We start from the raw sequence: 27,245 nt of genomic DNA on the forward strand, positions 1-27,245 counted from the left end.
CCCAATTTCTATTCATGCTCTTTACATTCGAATAACATACAAACGTGCAATGCGAATACTCACTTGCAGCTTGTAAAGTACACTGCAATACCACAGCCGCCATTTTTACATCACAAATAATTCAGGGATTACAGAACCAATCTATGACTAGCACAGATGTGGAGGCACTATGAATATCGCAAAAATGTTGGTTCACTATTGAACTATTGAACAGCATAGGGATACATCAAAACTGTTACGTTGGCATGCCTGATTATTATTCGAGATTTCAGTATTTAACATTAGATGACGGTGATTGCAGTTTATGTTACAAATTTTATCAATCTTTCAATGCTTTCAGTTGACGCAGTTGATTGACAGTAAGGTAAAGGGATGGGGGTCGTGGTTGTCAAGTGCGGGGTGTGGATGTGTTACATTTATACGATCTAATACTGTAGATTTGTTGCGTTGAACATCGCATTAAATATGGCGAATACGTCAGAAAATTACACTTAGGGTGTTCTGATTTTACATTAAGTCTTGCAGGTGCTCCGGGAAGAATGGGACAAGCGGAAAGTTCAGATAACGTAATCCCAGAAACGGTAGAAAGTATACAAGAAGATATTTGTCGACATGCTAGACTTTTTTCCGACATAGCTGGCCTGACGTATGAGGATTTCCAGTCAAGTCTTGCAAAGCTGAACACATTGTAAGTTTATACATTTTAGAGATGCATTGTTTTCACTAGCACATTTGAGGAAATATAAACAGCGTTTCATGAAGTCTTCAACGCAGGCACGTTTACTTAAGTCAGCAGTAAGCATAATAAAATTATGTGGTAAAATTAGCACTTGGTCCAGTCAGTCTTGAAACATAAGAATTTTCAGAGAAATTCAGTGGTTAATGTCTGCACTTTCATGTCCCCATAACAAAATTGTCCTATGAGTAGAATTTAATTAAGACATTTACGAGATGTAATTTCTACCACATTGTGACCAGTTTTGCATCTTTCTTTCAAAGGTGACATTTATAATTTGATTCCACTCCTTTGAATATTGATTTCTGTGTATTATGTAGTCTAGTAGTTCTTTACCATTGTCCGTTCAGGTCTTTGGTAAACATCTACCTAGCAACTAGATAACCTAATGAAATTACTTACAGCTAATCGCCAGAAATTTGAGGTTCTTAAGGTGGTTACTATGAAGATTAGTGTCTTCTGGCATGTGATGGATGTAATCTTAGTAGTTCTTTGTTACTGTCAGTCCAAGTCATTCAGTAAACATCTACTGGGCCACATAGCATCAAATACCATAAGACATTAATCCTCACAATTTTCTGTAGACTGAAACAGAACCAATTCCTGACATTTATGTTTTCAATATGTTTCATACATTGGGTAATGTCCAATATAATTATGATGTATCATGCTATCTACATTATTTTTTTTCCTTTCCCATACCAGCTTTCTGTCAACATAGTTTGAACAGTGAGAAATGAGCACCTATATCTGTTTTCTAAATTCTATTTACATATGTTGTGCTATTGTGAGTTCCTTGTGGAGCCCACTTGTTGAATCCCAGTAACTTTCATAAAGTCAGTTGGTTGGTTACTGTAATTTATTTAGCATGCAGGTTTGCTGATGGGATAATTGTTGAGAATGGCACCGTGCTAGGACACAGTATCTCTTCTGTTTTCACCTACCTTTCCACCTAGGTGTTCTTTCTGAAGTGAGTATGTTAAAATGTTGCAGGGAATGTATTAATGAGTTAAATGTCTGAACAAGTAACGTGAACCAAATCATAACAGACAGGACACAGTGGTGCAGGGGTATGTGTATGTGAAAGAAAGGAAAAGAGTGCTTTGCCTCATAAACATTTGAGAGATTCTTACTGTGCATGGTGTTTATCCGTCTTAAGTCTTCTACTTCTCTTCCCAGGTCAAAGCAGTGCGTGGACAACAATGGAAGACGACTTGTTTTTGCAGTGAAGAAAGGTACTGATTCATCTTTGCTCTGGAAAGGAACAGTGAGAATTGCGTGTGTTAAAGTGGATCCGATTACGAAGAAAATTGATACATACAGACTTCTGAACCTCAGCGAATTTCTGAGGGTAAATTAAATATATGTACTTATGATATACGAACCCATTATTTTACTCATTCTCACATTCCCCATAGTCAAATCACTGCTTTTACAGGAAGGAGCTTTGACAATGTAAGTTAGTGTTCTTTGCTCATGATTACATGATTACATGGTTACCCAAGTGCATGAATTTTTAGTGAAAGTCCCTCCCAGTAACTTGGAGCTGAACCTGTGATAAACAGTACAAATGAAGATTTGAATATGACTGACTTTCCATCAAATTAAGTTGACATGTTCTGAGACAGCTATGAAAGTTCAGAAGCCTGGTCACATGTTTGGGGTGGACAGTAGCATGCATGAAGCAGAAAGCAGGATGTTGTCGCTATTTTTTTTTTTTTGGTTGGCTGAAGTTTTAAGCACTGTTTTGCATAGTTCAGCCAGTACAGTGTCTAAGCCATGGATTGGATGACCAGGAAATCTTAACTGAGTTCCCAGCAGGGTCAGACATTTTTCTCCTCTCTGCCTCATCCAGTGCTGTCCAACGTTCTTATGTACTCGGGCACAATTCACTGATGCCTATGGAGGTGCGGGNGTGCCCGCGGGTGCCGCGTTGGACAGGGCTGACCTCATCTGTATTGGTCTTGCCTCCTATCCAGTGGGTATTGGGATTTCTTTCTCTAAGAGAAAAGTGGCTGGGGCATTAGGCCTACCAGCTATCTTCGTCTCTTGCTGAGGTTGCTACTAATTTCATGCACTTTACATTCTTTAAGAGGGATATTTACTTTGCCCTTTGAATATGTGAATTCGGTAAATCAGGAACAGAGGAATAACCTGTGATAGTGTATAGAATAAAAAGCATTTGTAGAAGAATCCCATCATCTAGGATGTAATCCCTGTAGTTAGGTGAAAGTCGGCTAATGTTTCAGGAGATCATGTCACTTCCATCTTCATGGTTGAAGAGTAAGCCAAGCAAGAAATCAGCATGAATCAAGCAGCAAGCCTGTATGTTGTGTTATAGATCAGATTTGATTACATTTATTTGATTTTTTTGGTAAAATGGCAAGAAATCATACCAACCAAAATATGAATGCCTATCTAATGTATGTAGACCTTAGATTATATCTTTCAGTACAGCAGAATATTCCATACATATAGATCCAAGTGACCTCTAATTTTCTATTCTTACTGTAGTGAATTATATGTTCCTAGTTTTATAGATTATATTAGTGTCAGATGGGATGATGATTATGAAAGATGAGGAAAAAGAAAACTGAAGAATGTCTCCCAAGATTGCAGGTTTCTGATCAAGAATGGAACCAATGGATTTATATATAAGAATTACACATGCCAACCACTCAACTGTGATATTTGAAGACCTACAAGGGTCTATGAAGCTTAGTTCATTAATCTGACAAAAGTTTACTCACCAGATGTTTCTCCACAAGGCATATTGCACCTATACTGTTGTGACCGTTCCATGCCAGCCTGTCATATCCTGTGTTCCAGGGGTTTGGATCCTTTCTAAGTTGCGGGAAGATGTTAGATGTAGCCAAGCAGTAGCTTTATAGTTTCTTCTGTTCCTATACCAAGTCAAGCTGTCCATGATCAGTATTCAGAAACTGGGTGAGCGCCATTGAATAGTGAAAGCTCATGACAGTACTTCAGCCAGATGATATAGAAATTTATTGATATGAAATAAGCAGACAAGTTACAGACTGGTTGTGTAGGCCAGACCAAGAGCACAGTTGAGATTTCTAAGTCTCCTTTGAAGAGCAGTCTGAGGTAGACTGCCTCTATGGAATTTATTAAAGACGTCCTCCCTTTGAAGCCCACCGCTGGGTCTATTAGGGTCCCCCACACAGAAGAGATTGGTACTGTGCATCTGTTCCCACGACCTGTATACCTTGTTACAAACTATAAATTCCATCATAATTCTAGGTGGCAGTCGGACAGCATGGGATGCAGTTGCCGAATCTGAGGTTCATTTCCAAGCCATTACCCTCAAGAAATATTCATCTGTCACTGCACCTCTGATATAAAATCATGCAGGTGTGCTGTCCCTATGATTCCTGGATGCTAAAAGTTACCAACAAAATGTGATAACTCAATGCTATGCCACATAACTACATTTCTCTACCCAGTACAATGATACACAACCATGAAAGGTTACATATAAAGTTATATTGCAATGTCCTTTTGCATTGCATAGATCTGTACATATAAAAGTTACATAAAATACAGAGTTTTGCTTCCTGTAACCATCCAGGATGCTACACTACTTTGTCATTGCAGAAGAGACATAACATAAAATAGGCATACTGTTCCTTATATTATTTAATGCTTATAGATTTATTGTTCTGTATTTTGAAGAAATAAAAAATGAGAGTTGAGTTAAAGATTTTTCCATTTATGAGTCTTAATTTTTCGCTCATCATGGATGAACAGGCAAGAAATTCTGTTGAACTCCAATAATTTGCTTTATTTGAACAGATGTATAAAATAGAATTTTACTGTTTATGTTTGCAGGTGTTCAGGACATTACAGTGTCAGCTAGCAGCTGCACAACAGAGTTCACATTTGGAAAACACTTCAAATTCCTCCAGTAGCGAAGTGTCAGCCAGCAGCAGTACAGGGGACAGCTCTTTGCCAGTAACAATGGACAAAAAGCTGCTGACAGCTAGCATGCTGCTGGAGGAAGTTGACAGTTCAACAGGATGCTGCAGTGGGGCTGGCGAGCGACTCAATGAATGCTGCATTTGTCTGGAGAGGAAACCAGATGTGATGCTTCCATGTGCTCACAGCTACTGTATGCCATGCATAGAACAGTGGTGAGTCCTCATGAAACAGCTATTAAGCCAGTATATCTGTGTATTTAATGACCTCAGTTAAGTGCATGCTTAGTAGGATCTGAGGTTATGAAGAGTACTAGCTTCTGGGATATAATGCCATGTAGTCAACCAATGTTTCAGAGGAGCATGTCAGCTCCATCTTCAGGGTCAAAGAATAATCCAAGCAAGAGACCAGCATGAGGCAGGCAGAAAGATTGAGGCAACATGTTCCTACAAAAGTCTATTGACTTTCAGCAGACATGGCATTACATCCCTGAAGATAGAACTCTTCAAGTACATGCTTAATTTGTTAAGTCAGAATTTAAATGCCACATAGAGGGACAATGGGACTGAGCAAGGTGGCACAAGAGGTAATGCTTCTGATTTGTATGAGAGGTTCCTGGTTTAAAACCCAAGGAGACTATTTTGAAGGAGATAGCAGCCAAAATTGAGTAAGTTAAGCCAGCATTTCTTTTTTTAATCAGTCCAGGAACTCTCCAATAACACATTCTTGTAACTGTCCCCATTCTGTGTACAGAAGTGTAAATTGATGTCCACAGGAATGTGAACAACAAGACATGTCCTATCTGCCGTGAGACCTTAGACAGCACAGATGATACATGGGTAATATCTGAAGTCCCAGGCTCACACGAGATAAGTGAAGAGATCTTCTGTTCTCTAATGGATCTAGCTTCATCAGCTGCAACTCCAACATAGCATGTTATATATAACTGAAACTCCAGGATGTCTAACTGTCTGCATTGGTAATTGTGTAGAATTCATTGACAGTAGAAGAGTAGTTAGTGTTTGATTTGAGATTCTCACAGTGGTGTATATGAAACTTACTGTCTCCTTGGATGTGATACTTTGTAATTTGGTAGATACATACCAACATTTTGGATGAACCTACTGTCTTCATATTCAGGGCAGGTGATGGAGTCAGTACATTCCTCCAGAATGTTGGTACATATCCACCAGATTGCACAGCATCACCTCCCAGAAGACTGTAATCTGACACTTTTCGTGACTTTCAAGTTTATGCTGTCTTCTGTTGCCAGTGTATATGTGTTTTAGATTTTACAATCTGGAATAATGAACTTGCAGTTGACTGAAGAACATAAATATTGTATAGTCCCAAAATTAAGATTTCCTGAACTATAAAGCTAACAAGATTAAAAGGATATATGTATACTTTAGTTTGCATACACACCATTTATGACCTGTTTTGGGTTGTAGTATTTTGTTATTTTGCAAGAAAGTTTTGATGTTACTGTTTTATAATCTAAGATGGTGTTGAAGGCCCTCCTTCAGTGTATGCACAAGATGCAGTAGTGAAGATGGAAAGGAACACATGAGAACATGAGTTCTTTCTATTGGGTTAAATTGCCAGTGAAGAGAATCTTTGAATTAATGATTCATTCAGGAGTTTGTTTGGGTTCCTGGGTTCACAGTGAAAACTCAAGAGTTCTAATATTACCCTCATTGATAATTTCTACAGTTCTATTCTAGATATAAGTCACAAAGTGTGACACTATATCACAGTTAAGTGGGTAACATGCATCATATTCACGAAGTCCCACATCCAAATACCAGCCCAGAATCCAGAATCCTGATTGAGATTTTCTCAGTTCCTCCAGGAATTGCTGTAGGTAGTACCTCCTCACATTAGGGCATGAGTCCTTGCTTGCACATTGATTTTGATTCATTATTTACTAATCACCCTATTATATGATGTTATATAGTCAAGTTACTGATAGCATCATTAAATAAACCATATGTACATATAACTGTGATAAAGATATGTTCCACTGTTCCTAAGTTATATATAGGGACTGGTTTTTATGCCCTAATAATCCCTTAAATATGTATGCTTTATGTATGAATAACTTCCAAATATGCTAATAAAAAGTTCATTCCAAATATTAAAATTGATTTTACATTATTTTAAGACCAACAAATCAACATTTAAGTTAATTTTATGTAATCACTGAGTGATTAAAATTGGTTCTCGCAGAAGTGGTACATTCAGTGCTACTGCCTTTAAGCTGTACTATACAAATCATGCAACAAAGCCAACATTTTTTCATTACAGGTTATAAGAAAACAATGGTACTCACATTTCGCTCTCAAAGCTTTCAACTTCTCTTCTCTTGCAGTTCATAATTTCTAAATGTTTTAGGCTTTCCATAGTTAGTCCCCTCCTATTGTCTTGTAAGATGTCCTTACAGCGGGAAAAGCTTCTTTCCACCTCACAGGAACTTAAGGGCACGTGTACAAAAGCCACTATTTGCTCCACTGTTAGTAATGTTTTATTTGTCAGTTAAGTACGTTTACTGGCTAAACTTTCTGAAATTTCACAAATTTGTTAATATCGTGGGCTTTTTTAAACAATGCTGTTTACTTTTTCCTTTACTACTTCACAAAATCTTCTAGAAACTGAATTCAATTTAGAAACCGTGGTTTTTAATATACTTAATGATTGATACAAAGTAGTGTTGCTATTGCTTGCCTTCAGTAAGGAAATGGTGGATCGAAGATGAGAGAAGTGAGCAGATATATTCTAAAGATTAGTTTCTAGTTCTGCGTTTTTAGTACATCTTTGGCAATCTGAGTCGATGCTGCACTTTTGAGATAAAATGTATTCACAACATTTCTGTTTCTAAATGTTTGGTATAACTCGCGGCACACAGCCACATGTCCCAGCACATTAAAATTGGTTCTTGCAGAAGTGGAACATTCAGTGCTACTGCCTTTAAATACTTCTTTTCTATATGGTTCTAGGGAAATGAAATAACTGGTGGTCATTCAGATTACTGTGAACTTTGACTGGCCTTTGCAACAGCATTTATCAAATCGTCTGGAGTAACCTTCCTCATTCTGGAGAATCTACATTTATTTCTTTCTCACTGTCTACTGATTCTAAAGCAAGCTGGCTTAACTGTTCTGGTTAGTCATGGGGTAACATCCTATCACTCATCATTACATTGGGTCATTCAGCTTATGTTTCTGTGATGAGAATCAAAATGTTATATTTTAGCGTCCTGTTGCACTGATTTAAGTCCATGATTTATTTTATCCGTCTTCTAGTGCATACATTTATTTATCCCCTCTTTTCACTCTCACTACATGTTTCGGCATCAATGTGCCATCTTCAGGTGCTGATCCAATCCACGACAAACTAATTCATTGCATGCCTTGTCTTTACATACTAAAATAACTAAAATATATATTTATCATATATACTGACAAATGTCAAGTGTTAAAATACTAAAATTGTACAGCATATTTCTTTCCTACGTCGTGTTTCATTACGCGAGTCATGTCTATCATCCTCTGTTGGAGCACTCTCTCTTTCACTATCATGTATCTGTAACATGAATTTGTTATTCATTAATACCGCGTTCTGCAGCCTATCTATTACTTGTGGTATTATGATTTTAATGTTTAATACTCACTGTGCTCTGTGTTGCGTCTCGCTCCTGTGACTGCGTGTGTTATACTGCTGGACCTGCTGGGTATGTGTGTGTGTGCTGTCTTCGTTTTGAGTGAGTTATGATGTTGTGGGCGTAGTTGTGGTGGGGGTACTTGGTGGGGTGTTGTTATGTTGTTCTGTGTAGATGTTGCTTAATTCGTGAATTCGTGCAATGAATTAGTTTGTCATGGATTGGATCAGCACCTGAAGATGGCACATTGATGCCGAAACATGTAGTGAGAATGAAAAGAGGGGATAAATAAATGTATGCACTAGAAGACGGATAAAATAAATCATGGAGAATCAAAATATTAAGCAAAGGTTACATAACACATATTCAGTTAACTATTAAATGAAGTTTTAGTATGTCATACATTTTCTGAGCTTCACACTACAAGAATCAAGAACATAAATCCTCCTATGACCATCCACACACATTATGAGGTACCTAGCATAATACTAAGGATGTGGCTATGAGCACTAGTAAAATGTATGAAATGTAAATCTAAACATTTAGCCGTAATGTTCCCAAGTTTATAGAACTCACCATAAGGCACAAGTTCAGTAGATGACATGAATCTTTGTCCTTGCATTGTGTAGGCTGCAGATAATTTTATTACACTATTATATTATTGGTTTTGTTAGTCAAAAGTGAGCACTTCTTTCTTATTTAGTGAGCACAATAAACTAAGGTACACCATTGTTAGAATTATCCTATATGATGCAGTTCATGGGCATAATTTACATTTTCTGCCATTAATAGAGACAAAATATTCACACCACTCAACAGAAACTCCGTGGTCTTAGTCCACAAGCGAACTATACTGACTGAGAAAGTGCTGCTTGTCAGCAAAGTTAGTGCCAACTTTTGCAGATACAGAGTGTCGCGTGGTCAGCACAACATCCCCATGGCCGTTAATCTCAGTTTTCTAGATCAAGGCTGCCACTTTTTCATTCAAGTAGCTCCTCAATTATGCTCACGAGGCTGAGTGGACCCCATTCCAGACCCACTACTTCTCATAAAATCTGGTAGCCCTGGGAATCGAACCCAGGAACTCTGACCACTAGACCACAGAGTTTGTCAGTACCACTCGATCAGTTCACAAATCTGAAAAACTTCTGCCATTACAGAAATATTTTAACTAAAAAATATTCAAGCAAATGAAACTTTATCATGCAATACTGAATAATATGACATAGCTCTTGGCTGCAGATGAAGTCAGAGTTGCCACACTGCTTAAGCTACACCCAGTGAAGACATGTGGGGGCATACAATCCAACACCTTGCAACTGGGTGGGGGATGGTGTCAGTTTCACACTTTGATAGCTCACTTCCAGAACACAGCTGTCACAGCACCCATTGCATAATGAACTGATCAGCTCCAGAACCTGTGCACTTTTAGGGCTGAGAGAGAAACCCATTCCTATTGGGAACAACCCCAGTCATCCAGCCAGCAGCCAGTGCACTTTATTCACTGGACCATCCTGACTCTCCCCCCCCCCCCTTTCCAGATTCCATACAAATTATTATGCTTGTTTCTGGTTTACAAACCCACACATATGAGTTGGGGCACTATGCTACAAGCCGGAAGGTTGCAGGATCGAATCCTGATGAGGTCATTGGATTTTTTCAATTGCCCTAATCCTTCAAGCCACACTATGGCACTGGGGTTGACTCAGTCTCTAACAGTAATGAGTACCAGGAATATTCTTGGGGGTAAAGGGCAGCTGGCATGTAGGGCTGACAACCTTACCGCCATCTATGAGCCGATTGTCTAGAAAATGTGGGAACCTCAACATCTCACAACCTTATGGGCCTCCACGGCCTGTTATGGGGATACCTTTACTTTACTTTACTTTACTTACACATCTATGAGAGCAGCTTGGAGAAAACAGCCTAAAAATTCTAGAAGGAGTTAAGGCCCTCAAGAGTTTCATGGTACACCCCTTTGTGCAACTAGTATGTGTCCTCACAAATGAAGGTCTACTGAGAGAAGATCTATGACACAAGCTGCTTCTGCCATGCACCAACACAGGAGACAGACTAATACTACTATACAGACAAAAGAAGGAGAATGAAATGTGTTTCAAATTCTACTCCATGGAAGCTGTGATTAACAGACTGGAAAAAGCCAAACTGTAATCTTAGATATTTATTCATGCATCTGGCCGTGCATGGCTTCCACCATAATATTTACCAAACAGAGGGTTACCATTCCCCAAACAAAAACTGCCGTTTTAAGCCATGCAATTCAGACTGCAGGAGATACCACATCATAGACTGGAAGTGCGGACTAGATCACTGACCACTTATGCAAAATAAAATTAATGAACAAGGTGCGAAATACACTACCTTTTTAAACTTATGGTTATAAATTATGTAGAAAGGAATGGAAATTGCACTTTTTCCTCCCTCAATATATTAGTAGTAATTTTCTTAACATCAATCTAACATGTAAAATTATACTCTTAAAAGTGGCATTCACATATTTAATTTACAGTTTTCAGACATAAATTTGGGTTAAATAAATAACTCATATAATATAGTACACTGGCATTATCTACAAAAATACAGACAAGGTTAAAGGATGACAGATTATCAAAACATTCATTCATTCTATTATTAATCCTGTAGATTATGATACAATGATATAGGAAAAGTCTTTAAACTAATATACATTATTAAATTACAACACTCTTAATACTAAAAAATTATATAAGATATACAAAAATTTTATACATTATATACTTCTGCTTATATCAGTAGCCAATATTCGAGAATTCATCGTTCAAATAGTCCTCCGTTGAGTAATGGCAACTCTGAATAAGTAAGTTCTTCGATTTCCTTGGGAACTGATTTTTGTTTTGTATTTCTTTTATGTTGTTAGGCAATTTGTTGTAAAAGATACAGCCATCTACTGAAGGATTACTATTATAAAGTTCTAAGTTGTGCCCATATATTATGATAGTCTTTATTATTTCTTGTGTTATATGTATGTATTTGTTCATTCACTGTGCAGTTACACTTTTTTTTTTACATATAGGATTGTTTCTTGTATATATACTGTTAGTATCTTTAGATTTCTAAAGCTATCCCTGCATGATTCTAGATGTTTTAGGCCAGCAGCGCTCAGATTTCTTACTGGTATATCAGACTCTGATTACAAAGCTGCATCCATATCCAAGGAGAATATAGCACGCGAGTGTCAGATATTTCTCAATCAATGCGAAGATACTTCCCTCACATTTCACGTAGTTTATGTTTCTGTCAGAACCGGTCAGCGAACGGCCCAAACGGGCCCGAACACCTCCAATATAAAGAAAGCAGTCTTCTGGGATTTGGCACCATGTATATGTGGTGTTAACCGACGTTTCGGAGGAACGTACCGCCTCCATCTTCAGGGTAGAAGGAAAAATATAAGAAATCTACAAGCGAAGAGACCGTGAAAACCGGTAATTCCTGATTACTATGATTATGATTGGTGCATTTGCGATTCGACTCGTTGCGATAGGTGTATTGTGATTGGTTCTTGACATTCCAGACTCTCTAGTTCTAGGGGGATGCGTAGAGATGGCGGTAGTTCCGCACGTGTCTCTTCTCCTATATCAGATTCAACCATCCTGGTGGTAGCGTTGGCAGCCCTGTGATCCCTGTGACGTTGAATTCTGTTTGCGTTTGAAAATGTGAAGAGTATAAGTAATGTTTATGTTATATAATTATTCGGAATTAAGACTTGTAATCCGTATATCTTCAATAATACAGTTGTGTCAAGTTTTTAAGTATTAATTATTCATGTAAAATTGGTTGTCATGAAGTGCATGCAGTCAAAATGAGTAGCTCCCCAGTTAGCAAGAAAGGACGCGTATGCAGAGAATACGATATTTCTGAACTCTCACAGAATTTTGGTAAGGTTATGTTTGAAACACATTTAATAGTTAAAATAATTTTTCAGAAGTATGTTATAAATACAGTGGTGGTAACGTTATTCCTTACTATAGTGTCGTAAGAAAATCCCAAGCGTGTAAATTTGCTAATTTTTGACACTTTGTGAAATTATTAATTGATATGTTTATTCTCGTGAATATGTGGTGTATGGCCAATAACCATGCTTTAAACATTGATAAAACGAACTTCATAGAATTGTAACAAGTAACAGAACCGTGACTGATATTTACAGGATGTGACTGAACGGTGCTGACATTTGGGCGTGAGTTCCACGTACTAAAACAAGAAAAAAATGTCTATCAGTATGTGTCTGAAAACACTGTATTTGTGGGTTATAGCTGAAAGAGTACATTTATAATAAGTGCAAAAAATGTCTCCCATTATATTCAATACACACCTTATCGTGGACCACCGCATCCATGCTGAGATAGTTCCGGAGTCCTGACAGGCATCCAGTGTGATTGTGAAGTGCTTCATTATGAACAAGAGTTGCATTCTGTGGTATACTTTTGCTTCATAGTATACGAGTATACTGCTGCAGTTGGGTTTCAAGGCTTGTGGCTTACTGTCCTGGGATGGGGGGGAGAGGGAGGGAAAAGGGCGTTAGTAGGAGGAGAAGGGGGACGGGGTGGAGAGTTCTGGAATGGGTTGGGTTTTGTGTATATTTTAATCTGTCCTTATTAAGATGTCGAATATTGGATTATATGTGTCCGCCAATGCTTCATTCAACTGTAATCCTTGCTTGGTTGCCATATATATGTATAATAATTTTCTAATGTGTTTAGCATTTGTCTTTTTCTTTCCATGTGTAACATTTTCATGGTTTGGTCCAAGGTATTGCAGTTGTGTGGCATATCTAGTGTGTGCTGGGCAAATGTTGAACTTGCCCATTTTTTCAAATTTCTCTAATGTGTTTGTTATACCTTGTTCTACATGTGCATCCTGTTTGTCCTACATATCTGTGGGGGCAATCTTTACACTTCAGCCAGTCATGGTAGCCAAGCGGTCTAAGGCATGAATTATGGCAGGGCATTGTTACCTCTTTGAAGTAGAAATATATTTTAGTGGAAGTCATCTGTAACATACAGAGCCATGTTAACAGCTCCTTCTCTTGATACTATAATAGTGGAGATTACAGATTATAAATGGCTTTGAGAAAATGTAAGCAGTGTGAGTTATATTGATTTTTATGTGTATGTGAAATTACTATGTTATATTTTAAGTTTATGATATTCTGTTCCTTGAATTATTCTAGAAAGACTGAATACGAGCTTATCAAAGATTGCTGAACTCCATGGAAGTCTACTTTTATACAATATGAATATTGTTAAATACATTAAGCAGCTTCAATGTCATCTTGCAGATGTGAAGCATGAGTATAAGAAGAGCAGTGAACAGTGAATTATAGGTGTGCATTATTTAAGTAGCTAAACTATTAAAATATGATAAATAGGTATGTTAGAGTTACCAAGTCCCGTACATAGTTTCCATATCTAGGAAAGTTCGGTTAGGATGCATGATTGTTTAATATTAGAATTGCCCTGATATATGTTTTTAACTTCAGAAATTAAATCACTCAGCCTTGCCAGTGTAATCACTCCCATTTACTAGTCATTTCAGTTAACATGGCTAAAGGGAAACAAAAAGTTCACAAAGAATTTTGGTAGAGAAACCTTTTGGAACAACATCCAATTTGAAGAAAAAGAATAAAAGTAGGAGGAGATTGATGGTTATGTTGGATAATAATATGAAAGTGATCATATAGAACAAGCTTGTTGAGGGTATAAACTAAATTGAAATGGCTGAGCTAGTGCCCAGAAGACATGTAATTCCCAGGTTTTGAATTGTGGTGCCCACTTTCTTTCTTTTTAATTATTATACATTTTGAAATTCATACCAGCAAATGTAAACGACAGAAATAATATGCTCTCAGGAACTAATTCCAGAAATATTAGTGGCAGATGCCTGAAGCAACTGAAGCATGTGGCATTTAATGATGCAAAAGAAAGAGTTTTAAACACAGGTATCATTTACATACCAAGCGTAGTACTGAGGTATAAATTTTGGGTAACACCATGTGTTTTGAAATATAACACTTAACAATGTAATTTCAGTGTAACAAGCCCGAAAGTGCCATCACAAGCAGATAATAATTCTGCTATGAACAAATACAAATATGTTTCAATTCGGAATTCAGTATCAGAGTATATGATGTTCATATCTTCACTTAAAGTAAACACACCAGGGACATTCTTCATGATACCATATGATAAATCGACTACAAGGACAGATTGCTCTCTTGTTAGACGTGGTGGAGCCTCTGTCACAGATGTTTTATTTACATCAAGAGCTAACAAAATATAAAGGTGGCTATTATTATAATGTACAAGCCGCTTATTAAATTCAGAAACATGTGCTATGCTAAGTGATACTCTAGTGGTCTCCTTGTCTAAATCTGCTCCTGTTTTTACTGCTAGAAAGCGGTTATACCATCAGTCTTTTACTACTGCACAAGACAATCATGGTTTTCCCATATGTCATTAAATCTCATAAGCTGAAGATGAAATGTCCATTTGCTCTATATTTTCTTCAGTATAATAATGAGTAAAGGCTTATTACGCTTCATCGTCCTTTCTTGTAACATTATTCAATGGTACTATTGGCCGTGGTGTCACTTTGTAATTAAACCGTGGATTCTCTCCCCATCTGCGGTATATTTCCCTATGACTGTCACTGTTTTGACGTCTGATTATAGGCACTGGTGAACAACTGTAAGAAATCAACGTACTTATGCTAGTATAATACATTAATGCACATGAAAGTGTTTAGGCAGCACTCAGTGAACATACAATTTTCTATGGACCCAATACTCTTAACTAAAGTTCCATATAAGGTAAGGTAAAGTCCCTGTGCTAAACTAATTAAGCACTATGCCATAAAGTCGTATGGAGAAGTGGATGTATAGATCCACATTCTCTTGACCTTGGCACTAGCTGGAGGTGAGAGGTCAGCTTCACGCCCTGACCGCTTTACCCCTGGTACCCATTAGATAGGAGATCGGGTGGACCCCCGAGCTGGTCTGGATGACACGGAGAAGAGAAAATTGTTGACCCTACTGGGACTCCCAGTCCCTCAGTCATCCAGTCCATAGCCAGTCACTATACCAACTACGCTGTCCCAGCTCTTAACACAAAATCTTCCCATAATAATGTCTGTTAAAAAGTTGTCAACATGTTCAGTAAAATTAATCATTCATCACTCCATAAAGACTTTTTTTTTTCATATGCTAAAATATTTGCTATACTTACGTGCATGTTTTCTGGTCAAAATAAAATCCAGTACTGCATTCTTTGCTGTACCGACAGGCACATAGACACTCCTTTGGGTCCCACAGTTTCGTGTCATTTTCTGCTATACATTTTTGTTCCTCATCCATATTAACACAAAGGCAGCTGCACTCACTCTTTTCATACCGTTGTAAAGCAGTGCAGTGCTGGAAATAAGTTTTTATATACGCCCATTGCTTTATATAGAGGCAACAGTTTATATTCCAGTCTGTGATAAGAGCAAAGATTGAAAATATTGGTGCTGAAGAGACTGTTTAAACATAAGTGAACTCTGAGAGCAACAAAAGGAAATTATTCCGTGCTGGACTTTATATTTTGTACCCACTATAATTAGGGTGGAGGTGAAGTAAACATTCAAAATGCATGAGGAAACAAGAAGTGTATATACATTTTTTAAATTCTCTTGAAAAGAGACTAATTCAAACACCAAGTCATAATGGGAGGACATGAATTGAATTGAAATGGCTAAGGATACGGTGCAGTGGTGAACTTTATGATAATGGTGATAAACATCTAGCTTCCACAACAACACAATAATAAAAACATTTCTTGAACAATGGTTTAACAGACACCTGCACAGGAACAAAAATCCTTTATGATGTTTTAATGCCAAGATATATTTATGCTATCATAAGGGAAGGGCCGAACACAGTGATATAGATGTTACCATGTTTGCTTCACATGTGGGAGGTAAATTTCACTTGATACCAGCTTTCCTAGGATGGGTTTCTTTGGTTTCTGGAGGGAGATGCTAAGATGAATGACTCTCTCCTGTACTTCTCAATTGAGCATCCTTAGCCACACATCTCATTTGTCTCAGTCTTTCATGATGAATTTTGCTGTTGTAGTTATTGTAATATAACCAGTTGTTACAAGACTAGTGTACAGAATTTGAGGTAAGCAGTATTATATATAAAAGTAAGTATGTAAAGGTATCCCTGTAACAGGCCATGGAGGCCCATAGGGTTGTGAGATGTTGAGGTTCCCACATTTTCTAGACAGTCGGCTCATATATGGCGGTGAGGTTGTCAGCCTTACACACCAGCCACCCTTTACCCCCAAGAATATGCCTGGTACTCATTTCTGTTAGAGGCTGAGTTGACCCTAGGGCCATAGTGCGGCAGGAAGGATTAGGTAAATTGAAAGAACTCACCTCATTGGGATTTGATCCTGCGACCTCCCAGCTTGTAGCATAGTGCCTCAAGCAGCTATGCTAATGCATGCCCCAGTATGATATATAAAACATTGTAATGTGCGTGGCACTCATTCATATTTGGGACATTCCAGATATAATTTTTAACTTGGGAACCAATTATCCTATGACACTGATTTTCCTCAGCCCTTCCAAGACAATGCTTATCTATCCACTAACCCGTGCAATGTATGGAATGTCATCAAGTAAACCGAGAAATAAATGGGTGAGAATGGATAAATACACTAACATATAAGATTTGAGGCTTTCACGGCGGTGACTATGAAGAAAGCAGTCTTCTGGGATTTGGCACTGTGTATCTGTGGTGTTAACCGACGTTTCGGAGGAACGTATCGCCTCCATCTTCAGGGTAGAAGAAAAAATATATAAGAAATCTGCAAGCAAAGAGACTGTGAGAACAGTCTGCTTTTACCGGTTCTCACTGTCTCTTTGCTTGCAGATTTCTTATATATTTTTTCTTCTACCCTGAAGATGGAGGCGATACGTTCCTCCGAAACGTCGGTTAACACCACAGATACGCGGTGCCAAATCTCAGAAGACTGCTTTCTTCAAATACAGTAACATTTTAAATTTTTTGACTGGTACAAGTTCATTGTTCTCTGCCAAGATCCAGAATTTTCTGTATGAAGATAAAAAGCATTGTAGTCTGGGCTTACCTCCTCTTTGACTTTGCAGTCACATCTACATTTGACATGTTGCTCCACAGTAACATACTTTTTTCCTTTGTAGCTGAGTTTGGACCCACCTTCATACTTTGTCTCTATAACCTGTTAAAAGGAGGCTGCAGATCAGTTTGCATTACACACAGCCCAAAACAAAAACTTGTGCATAGATGTTAGAATAATATAAAATTGCTCTTTAAGAGCTAGAGTGTGAGTGTGTGGACCAGGTTCATTTGGCTCAGGAGAGGGGTGACTGGTAGACTCTCATGAATTCCGTAATGGACCATCAGGTTCCATAAAAGCAAGGAAAATCTTAATTAACTAGGCTTATCAAGAGGGATTGTGTTCCATGCAGTTACATTAATGCAATACATTACATGCACTATTAAGGTGGAACATGAAAACCCTACATGTTAGGAAAGAAGGGGGAGTAATTACCTACAATGTTGAAAGGAAAATTTGAGTGTGAAAGATAAAATAATGTTATGTACCTGGAAAGTGACAGGTTCTGTGACTGTTGGTTGGCAGCTCAGTAAGTCATGTGAACAGCACCCACCACAGCGCTCCACACGAGTGCAAGGTGGATAGTAAAACACAGATTTATCATCTGAGTCTTGTAAAGGGACTGTAACCAGCTCTAATGCACAGGTGGCTGACTTTGGCATCACTGCAGCTTCTGTTCAATGAAATGACATGTTACAAATTCATTCACCTCATTTAACAATGTTCAAGTTTTCTTGCAATCAGCAATAATAAAGACTGTGAGAAAGGTATTAAAACTGTTGCACTTACTTCTGTCAACATTATCATCATCACCACCAAATCGATCTGAAAATAAATATAAAATGAGATCTGTATGAGATTTTAACTATTCTTTATAATCATTAATAAAGAACTCTTGTACATCAGTGCTAAATAATCAAACGCCATCATTCCAATATTTTCACAGCCGCCTTAGGTTTGTAAAAAAAATTGGAATTTGAAGTTGGTTGCCATTCATTTTTAAAATCCATTTATTTTGATTTTGAATTCATCATTTCTCTAGATGTTCAGTTATTGTGCCTATCTATTGCTGACAGGTCCCTTAGAAAGAGCTAACCTCAGTCACTTGATGACTGATTTTAGCTCTTTCTAAGGGACCCAACAGAGTAGGTGTCTCCCCCCCCCCCACTTGAGGGCAGAAACAGATCCAGTTTCCAAAACGTTATGTTTTCTAGTTTCTAGAGTACTGGACAGTGGACAAAGTCCAAAAACCCAGTAATCTGAGTATTATACACCATCATCAGAACCCTTCAGAATCAAATGTACATGTACTGAAACACAGTATATAATTTTCTACTTGTCATCCATGACTTTCTACTGATCCAAAATAGTTAATTAGTAACTGCTAAATTGTGGCTATTATATGTGTAAATAGCTAAATTCTATGTAGGTCTGCTCTTGAAATATATGAGCCTCAGCCAATATGGTATATCATTTTGGTTTCGGTGAAAAGTGTTACCACATTTGTTAGGGATTTTATCTGGGAATTTTGTCTTTGCTAGCATCTTATCTGTAGTACACTTAAAATATCTCAATTGAGGTGGTAGTTTCTTTACTCTAGTGCCTGAATATCAGCAATTGTAATAAGAAAACTGTTTTTGTTTGTTTCAGATGTTTACAGATATTCACTTTGCCATGGCGGGTACTGATAATGAAAAGCAGGCTGATATAAATTTTTCTGAAGTATTTTGCAGTTTGCTGGATAATCATTGTGATCAGTTAGAAGCATATCTTGCTGATGATGCTGTATTACATTGGTTTGGGCATAGAATCAGCAGCAAGAATTCAGTTATTTGGTTTATGAAGTCAGACATTCCTGAAACAGTTCATAACCTGAAGTCAGTAAAACCTTCACGTACCATTCAGCACTAGAAGGAGACACTAGATGAATCAGTGGATGAAGAGAACAATGTAGTAACATCAGAAGCTACATGAAGATTCAGTTTTAAATGAAGGCCTTGTAAAGCCATTGGGTAGTTCAGGCTGTATGGTTCAAGCAGCTTGTTCAAAGGAAACTGATGTAATGTCCAAATTTAATCTCAACAGTATGCCTTTAGAGAGGAGTAGAATTGAGAAATACAAATCTTTTGAACCTTTTCAGCCTCAGTTTGAAACTCCAGTGAAAGCCCAGTAGCCTCAGAACAATACAGCAATGCAGGTATGAAGAAGATGAAGGAGATTGCCTTCCGAAGACAAAACAAAGCAAAGTTATCCACTTTGTGGTAACTCGTGGAAGCATACAGTTCCATCATATCAAATTGCCATATAAAGCAGCAGAACACATGAAGAAGGTGGCAGATACTGTGAAATGGAATCGCTTTTGCAAATTGCGGATTGCCTATGGCGCCACAATCACAGTCTCTTGCATTAGTCTTCATGATGATGGAATAGCTGGTAATTTTGAAATCTTGCTTCTGGTGTACCAAGATATATCACAGTGCAGGGTAAATCTTACTGAAGTATTTAATCAAATGAAATGAAGTAGAAAGACGTGTGTTGTGACTGTAGGTCCCTCCTACTTGTCATATACCATTCCACTACTACAAGTGCCTCTGATTAATATTACTGTTTTGAATTGCAGATTTGAGTTTGAATTAGTTACTTTGCTTTGTAGGGTTTTTTTATTGCTAGTGGGGTTGGACTAAGTCCCTTGTACTGTGGCCACTTCTGGCCTATTGTACCAGCCCCAGTTGATAGGTGAAGGTGATTGTGGAGCAGTTGGTGGAATGAAGATTGGCAGGGGAAACCGAAGTACTCGGAGAAAACCTGCCCCAGCGACTAACCACTTGAGCTATGGCGCAGCCTTGCTTTATAGGGTTGATTTTTAATTCTTGCAGTATCGGTGATCATATTTATCAAGCTCTGATAGTAACTTAATCAATAAACAGCCCTAATGGCTAGGATTACATTCCACTAACTTTGATGAAGATTGGTTTTTGTTATTTGTTCATCACCATACTTCTGATGCTTTAGTTTGATTAACATGGCGGGAGATTTTAATATATAACTTCTTTACATAGAGCACTGGAGAAAGACAGAAGTAAAATATGAAGCTCACCACCAGGTTCATAATAAATTAATATATATCAACTGTGATGTAAGCAAACAGAAACTTAAGAAGCCAAGCTTGTTGTTTCCACACACTTAAGAATGCTTACATTTAATAAACCACCAGTTGCAGTCACTGTACGATACACTGGGTTCATATGACTATATCGTTATGGTAACTTAAGACCTTGCCTTCAGTGTAAGGATGGCAGGAATGTGAATCCTTGCATATAAACAGATTCCTAATTTTCAGTGAATGCATCCTGTATGTGTTTCTTTATCGGAAGCCATCACAACACAACAAAATAATATATGTTTGTAGTTTCAAGTACTACTTGAAGTACTATTTTCCATAAAGAAATAGATTCCTAATATTACAGCTAAGTTTTGTTATAGAGTTGATTGAGCTGGTGATCAAGCCACAAGTTTTTTTGTCAATCATAACAATGCCAGTTTCTGTAGTATATAGATTATTTTTGTTAACAGACATAAGACAGTGCATAGCAATATCTTAAAAAACTGTAAGCTGTGTCACGATCTGTGCAGTTTCTTTCACTATGACCAAAAAAGTAATTTCTTGATCTTTCCACTTTACTTATGTACCTGATGCAAAGAAGTTTGTGTTTTTGTGAAGTTACAGTAAATTCATACAAATTGAGAACTGTGTTTTTCTTATTGTAATTTCTGTTTTGTACCAAAAAGTTTGTAATTTAATTGGATTAAAACAAGATCATATTGAACTTAAATACTCGCATTACAAGTTAATGGACCAGAAAAGGAAAATACACTCTTGATCCTGATCCACCAAACTGCAAGCTGTCTCAGGGGATACATGCTTTCTTTGTTCTGTTGTCAAGAGCAGACTAAAGTCACATAATGAATATTTCTGTGATGACTTAACATGGTGGAAACAATCATTTGATATGAAAACCTTTCAATAATCCTGCTGTAGTTTCACTGTTATGGGGTTCTGCTGGTTTAGTTCCAATGACGTACTTACTTCCAATTTCATATGCTGGATCTGCATAGCTGGGCTCCATATTTGTATTTATACAATTACCAAGCTCTGTGACATTTTCAATATTGTTGAGGCACTGGATGAGGTCAAGAGGAACCTGCAATGTTAAAAACATTCAAACATCTTCAGGCGCCTTAATGTTAAAACTTCCACACTGAACTAATATTATCCATTCATTACATATGCAACTGCACGCTTCACGATTCAAACCGTCATAGTTGTGGTCTAACTGGTATGCGATAAAATAGCACACGCTGTAGTTCACTTAATGTAAATCAAATAAAATATATTAAATTTCTTTTTTCTTTAAATTTTTGTAAAATTATTATTACACCTCTCAAGGGGCGTCACCCATTGTTTCTGTTTCCTTTCCTTCAGATGTTTTATTGCAGTAGTCTGTTTTTCTGTTCGTAAGCCCGTTTTGTTACATTTGCAATCTGTAATTTTGCCCCTGCTTGTGCATTGTCCCCCCGTAGCAGCGTGTGCTGTTGTCTTCACTTGTGACAAGTTAATTAGAAACATCATATTGATGTTAAAAGTGATATATAGAGCGCTAATTCTTATGGTGAACATAGTTTATTTTGGAAGTCAATAGATCAACAGTTAAAATATTCTGAAATCAAAACTGTGAAATTAAAAGAAATGTAAGTGAAGGAAAACCTCATGGACAGAGTGAAGGAAATGCTACTTAAAGGTGAAATTGGACCATGGAATTTCAATGGAATGAACATAAATTTACCCAAGAATACACAATGGAATAAGAGGGGAGAACAGGAAAAAAAATATATATATAAAGAGGAACTATTTAGACATATGGGAAAATATGTTCAAAATAGCAACAAAATGGGTACAGAGAATGTCGACAACAATCTACATAGAAAAAGTTATGAGTAACAGGTTATTTATATTACTTAAGAAAAGAAGACGAGGCAATAATTATCTACACTTAGGAATGCTGATGTTCCATCCGAAATTCGAACAGAACACCTCAAGAATGAGTTAGAGCGATAGGCCTACTGGTTTGGTCAGGGGTGACATTATTTTTAGACTTGTAAGAACAAGACTTACGTCAGAAGCGCTCTCATCATGGACCTTCCGCTTTAAGGCATCGTTACTCTAGACGAGTATGTTCCTGTACTACAAAACGTATTTCATGAAGAATTAGCGTCGACTGTCTATAGCTTACATTCTTGCCTGTGTTATATACATACGGACTGAACTAGAATTTATTGTAGTATGAGTGTCAGGGCCAGAGACTGAACTGGGGTTGAGCCTGTATGTACTGCGTGCTCTAATTCCAGAGCGCTGTCTTCCTTAATGAAGAAGCGTCTAGTGCCTAACTATTCCCCCCCCCCTTTTAGAACCTGAAGATTCACTGCAGTGCTCACAAGAACTCTTCACTGTTCCTTATCCTCAGCCAGATGAATCTAATCCACAATCAATTAAGATCCATTTTAATATCATCCTCCCATAATGACTAAGTCTTCTAAGTGGTCCCCTATCTCCAAGTTTTAAGGCTAAAATTTTGTATGTAATTCTCATTTCTATATTTGATGAAGAATACGGAAATTAGTCTCATAAGTTCTGGAAGAAAGCTCATGTAAAAGCGGGCAACTGTGACGAAAAGCAGCTCCCTCCAGGAATGCGGTTTAGCATCAAGCTGGCAGCCCATTCTTGTAAAAACAGTCCTACTCAGATTCCTCGAACGAAGAGAAACCGGACCGGTAAAAATCCGACAAGTGATAAGCAAAACGGTAGATGATTTCAGGAACAGAATTTTGTATGCAATTTTCGTTTCTATTGATAAAGAACGGAAAAAATGAGTTTCGTAAGCTCTGGAAGACTACTCATATGTCTTCATGGCATAGGGCTTAATTAATTAAGCACAGGGACAGCTTAACCTTGTCATCTGAGGGAGATTGATTTTAATGTTTTGGGTTGGATTTAACTAGCTCAAGGTAATCCAATGACGAACTCCCGTTTGAGTTGTTACCAGATAACTGGTTATGCCGACCGCTTTCCTCACTCCATAAGGAGAATTATGCTTGCTGTATAATATAGACACGGGTTTGTCTGTCTGTGTGTCCATTCCAAATTCTCTTCATTAATTATAGAATATCATACATTAGAAGTTCTCAGAATTACTGGGTTTTTGGACTTGTCCATCGTTCGGTATTTTAAAAACTAGAGAATACAACGTTTCGGAAATTGGATCTGTTTCCGTCCTCAGGTGAGGGGAAGACGTCTGCTCTCTTGGGTGCGTGAGAAAGAGCTAACTTCAATCACTGGGTTCGGCGACTGATCACCTGAGCAGAGTTCTTATTGAGAAACACAGTAGATCGGTAGGTCAAGAAATTTCCCGCAACTTGTGAAATCTACATGTTCATTAACGTGTTCACAAAATCCCACCACTCAGCCCTCTCTTGAATCAGATAGATCTCAGTCCACGCCCTCATCCATTTTATTATTATTAACGCCCAAGTCTCTCAAGTGGTCCTTCCATTCCTGTTTTCCGAACAAACTTCTGTTTGTATATATTTATCACCTCGGCACTAGATGGAGTGAGTAGTCAGCTGCAAGCCCCGAACATTTTGCCCCCGGCGAAAGAACCCCCAGTACCCATTGCGGACGGGTGGGCCCCAGAGCCGCTCTAGACGCAGTGGAGAAGTATCTCTTGCCCTGACAGGAATCGAACCTCGGCCGACCAGCCCATGGACCGTTTCTGTCTCTCAGTGCCTAACATATTTACGGTGGCGGTTAAAGGGCCGGCATAGGCCTACACCTTATGTATTCAGTCCATTCATTCATTCATTCATTCATTCATTAGGTCCTAATGTTCTCCTCAGCACCCTGTGCTCGTACACTGTTAACCCATACTCTTTCCTTGAGCTGTTTCAGGTCTTCTGCCTTCCTTGTTTTCGAAGAACCACAGGAACGTTTGTTAAGTGGGTCTGAAAATGTGGTTGTGTAGTCCTACGAGTGTTTCTGATGTTCTGAGAACGGAAGCCACAAAACCTACGGATATCCGGAAATAAAGAACCGGATAAATTATTGCTCTATATTAGAAGCTCATTAGAAATGTTCCAACTGTCGATGACCCTATTAACTGTGCGTCAGGCATGGGTTAGTTAAATTTCGTGTTCCACCACTTCGACCGCCTCTATGGTCTAGTTATCTGAGTTCCTGGCTACAGATCCAGGTGCTACCATATTTTCTGAGAAGTAGTGGCTCCAATGACTTCATCGGGAATCGAACCCGTGACCTTATGCTTGTAGCATAGTGATTCGATCAACTACGCTACCGCGAGCCCCTAATGAAAAGTGAAAGGGATGTTAAAACCGGGTTCGTTAACCAACGAATTATTAATCGACTTTCATGGAGTAAACTAATATACATTAATTGGTGATGACTGTACACTTCATTCTTACAACGAACTGAAGACTAAACACAGCAGTATGGTGAGTAATGTCCACAATTCAAAGAAGTCTTTTAGCAATATACAGCAGACTGGACTCATGGGCGGATGTAATAAATTCCTGACATTTTTAAAATGAAGGTCGTAGAAGGACATCTTGTTTACTTACGAACGCCGTCTCTAGCTTACGAAACGAAAAAAGAAAAAATGACAAAGAGATTTGACAATAAAGTTATCTTTATGTCTAGTCGTCACTCCACGAAGGTGTATAGGGGGCGCAGAAATAAAGCTCCTCGCTATTCGAGACAAACACATACACAAACCGATAACAGCCAAAGGTGCCGTTGGACCGCATCATAGGGGCGTGCAGGTGTACTAATTCTATTTAGAAAGAGCAGTCCTGATACCTTTGTTCCCTCGCATCCTTCCCTCTCGCGGATCAAGCCACGATTCTCGGTAAATGTGTTTGTCTGTAGCGCTCAACGCATCCTAGAACCTTTAAATTAGCTGCATTTAATCAGCTTCACGTTCCGGCTATGTTAAGCCCAGTGAAAGTGCCCTAGTATTCACTGGAAGACTGTGAGGGTCGAAGAATCGGTTTATACATGATGGTAAATAAGAAAACCACCCCCTTACGGGGAATCGAACCCTTGCCCACTTTGTAGCTAGTCACATTAATGACTAAACTATCCGGGTTCATACTCATGATAGCAAATTTATATCTGAATACAGGTAGAGGCCTTGCAAAGAGCTGATCACCCGCCCAAGAAGACCTGCCGATTGTCTAAGATCTAGTAAACTGAAGTGAAACGAAGAGTTTCATGGAGGTAGGCAAAGACCCAAATTGGGGTCTTGTGCTCTCCAAGAGAATGCCGGGACAGTATCTCGATTAGGCCAGGACCGCCTCCTTCCACATCCTTACTAATTCCTCTACAATCCTACCATTCGACATTATTTAGTTTTTATACTGAAAAAGCGCCGTTACATAATCCACGTCAGATAAATGGTGGTCCCTATCGGCGCACGGCTGTGGGGCATTCAGATGCTGGAGACTGTCAGAGCTGAGGACAGTCGGCCTTCGGAGAGCCCCACGCAATGCCACGGCTGTATCGCCCATAATTACAGACTCACGTCGCGGACTTTGGCATAAGAACTGGATCCATTTGTCACTAATTGCAGGAAACAAGCAAACGTGGTAGGCGAATGCCTAAAGCTCATATTTTAAACAGGCTGCTATATAACCAGGGATGGAAATGGGGGTTCAGAGATAATCATTCCAGGGCCTTGGGGAACGACACAGCACATAGGTCTACAAGGCAACGCCGTTCTTGTACTTAATTATGCAATTTCATGTAGGCGTATAAGCGAGTAAAGATATAGCTGCATATATTCTCAGGTTGGTAGAAATATAAGACTCTAGCCCTGTATTTTGGAGGTGTTTGGTTTGATTATCGGGAGGGACACCGATTATCCTGAGGTTTTGCGTGGTTTTCCTCAGTCCTTCCAGCGAAATTTTGGGGTAGCACCCTGATTAGATTACAGCTTCCTTCCAAATGCCTTCCCAATTCATCATCATTCATGTATCTCTCTACCATTCGTCGCAATATCGAAAAGATCGTTAAATAGCCTATGGAAAACGCATTGAATGGAGGTGAGTGGTCAGCTTTACTCCCCGGCCGCTTTACCCCTGAGAAAGAGCCCCACGCATGCAATGGATAGGAGGCTGGGTGATCGCCAGAGCCGGCCTGGACGCTGTGGAGAAGGAAAACAATTTCATGTCCCTGCCTGACCTCGAACTCCAACCCTCTGCCTCCCAGAAAGTAACCAAATCTTTATATAGAATATTCCACAAAACTGAAAGTGACATTCTTATAACGCAGGGGCGGGAATGCATTACTCCAGTTGCTGTTGTTGGGCACAATACTTCTGTTCAGTGGGAATGGCTTCTTTAAAAGGCCTTTGGCAGTAAGCATACTCATGTACTTGCTTCTAGTCCCATTTCCAGTCATGTCCACAAGATTTCTGTGAGGATCCCTGTCCCATTTGGTTTACAACGAACATTCTATCCGAAACCACACAATTCAGCTCAACAATAACGAGGTTGCGATTCACCCTAACTGTCCCTACTGACCCTACTAACATCGACGTTGTCTTTTATACTATCTTGGGATACTGACGGAAGCTATTACTTAAAT

At 38.5% G+C, this 27,245-nt stretch overlaps 3 protein-coding genes and 1 long non-coding RNA gene across 7 annotated transcripts in view; 2 read left to right on the forward strand and 2 right to left on the reverse strand.

Moving 5' to 3' along the window:
* LOC111867249 (NADH dehydrogenase [ubiquinone] 1 alpha subcomplex subunit 9, mitochondrial) overlaps positions 1–192 on the reverse strand; it is a 10,853-nt gene extending 10,661 nt beyond the window's left edge. The window contains exon 1 of the mRNA XM_023856923.2: positions 64–192. Within this exon, the coding sequence (XP_023712691.1) occupies positions 64–103 (40 nt within the window). The 5' untranslated portion in view covers positions 104–192. The remainder of the gene's footprint in view (positions 1–63) is intronic.
* A 62-nt stretch (positions 193–254) lies between these two features.
* LOC111867250 (RING finger protein 141) lies at positions 255–6,815 on the forward strand. 3 transcript variants are annotated; one of them, XM_023856925.2, is made up of 5 exons: positions 255–364; positions 526–688; positions 1,916–2,087; positions 4,586–4,887; positions 5,448–6,815. In XM_023856925.2, the coding sequence occupies exons 2-5, from the start codon at positions 540–542 to the stop codon at positions 5,602–5,604; spliced, it is 780 nt and encodes a 259-aa protein (XP_023712693.1). In that variant the 5' UTR covers positions 255–364; positions 526–539; the 3' UTR covers positions 5,605–6,815. The 3 variants fall into 3 exon arrangements, with proteins under 3 accessions (XP_023712693.1, XP_023712694.1, XP_023712692.1); XM_023856926.2 differs by having other exon boundaries at positions 256–364; positions 518–688; XM_023856924.2 differs by lacking the exon at positions 255–364 and having other exon boundaries at positions 371–688.
* Positions 6,816–11,799: 4,984 nt separating this feature from the next.
* Positions 11,800–19,364, forward strand: LOC117282544. The gene is made up of 3 exons (XR_004513314.1): positions 11,800–12,265; positions 13,561–13,713; positions 19,181–19,364. It is a non-coding gene; the product is annotated as an uncharacterized LOC117282544 (long non-coding RNA).
* Positions 14,277–27,245, reverse strand: part of LOC111867248 (vascular endothelial growth factor A-A) — a 68,784-nt gene continuing 55,815 nt past the window's right edge. For both annotated transcript variants that reach the window (XM_033752609.1, XM_023856922.2), the window contains exons 2-7: positions 21,618–21,732; positions 18,320–18,355; positions 18,019–18,203; positions 17,522–17,632; positions 15,614–15,798; positions 14,277–15,074 (exon numbers count right to left, since the gene is read on the reverse strand). In XM_033752609.1, the coding sequence (XP_033608500.1) occupies positions 14,921–15,074; positions 15,614–15,798; positions 17,522–17,632; positions 18,019–18,203; positions 18,320–18,355; positions 21,618–21,657 (711 nt within the window). In that variant the 5' untranslated portion in view covers positions 21,658–21,732 and the 3' untranslated portion in view covers positions 14,277–14,920. The remainder of the gene's footprint in view (positions 15,075–15,613; positions 15,799–17,521; positions 17,633–18,018; positions 18,204–18,319; positions 18,356–21,617; positions 21,733–27,245) is intronic.

The sequence above is a fragment of the Cryptotermes secundus genome, unplaced genomic scaffold, assembly GCF_002891405.2.
Source record: "Cryptotermes secundus unplaced genomic scaffold, Csec_1.0 scaffold1250, whole genome shotgun sequence".
NCBI classification, from domain to species: domain Eukaryota; kingdom Metazoa; phylum Arthropoda; class Insecta; order Blattodea; family Kalotermitidae; genus Cryptotermes; species Cryptotermes secundus.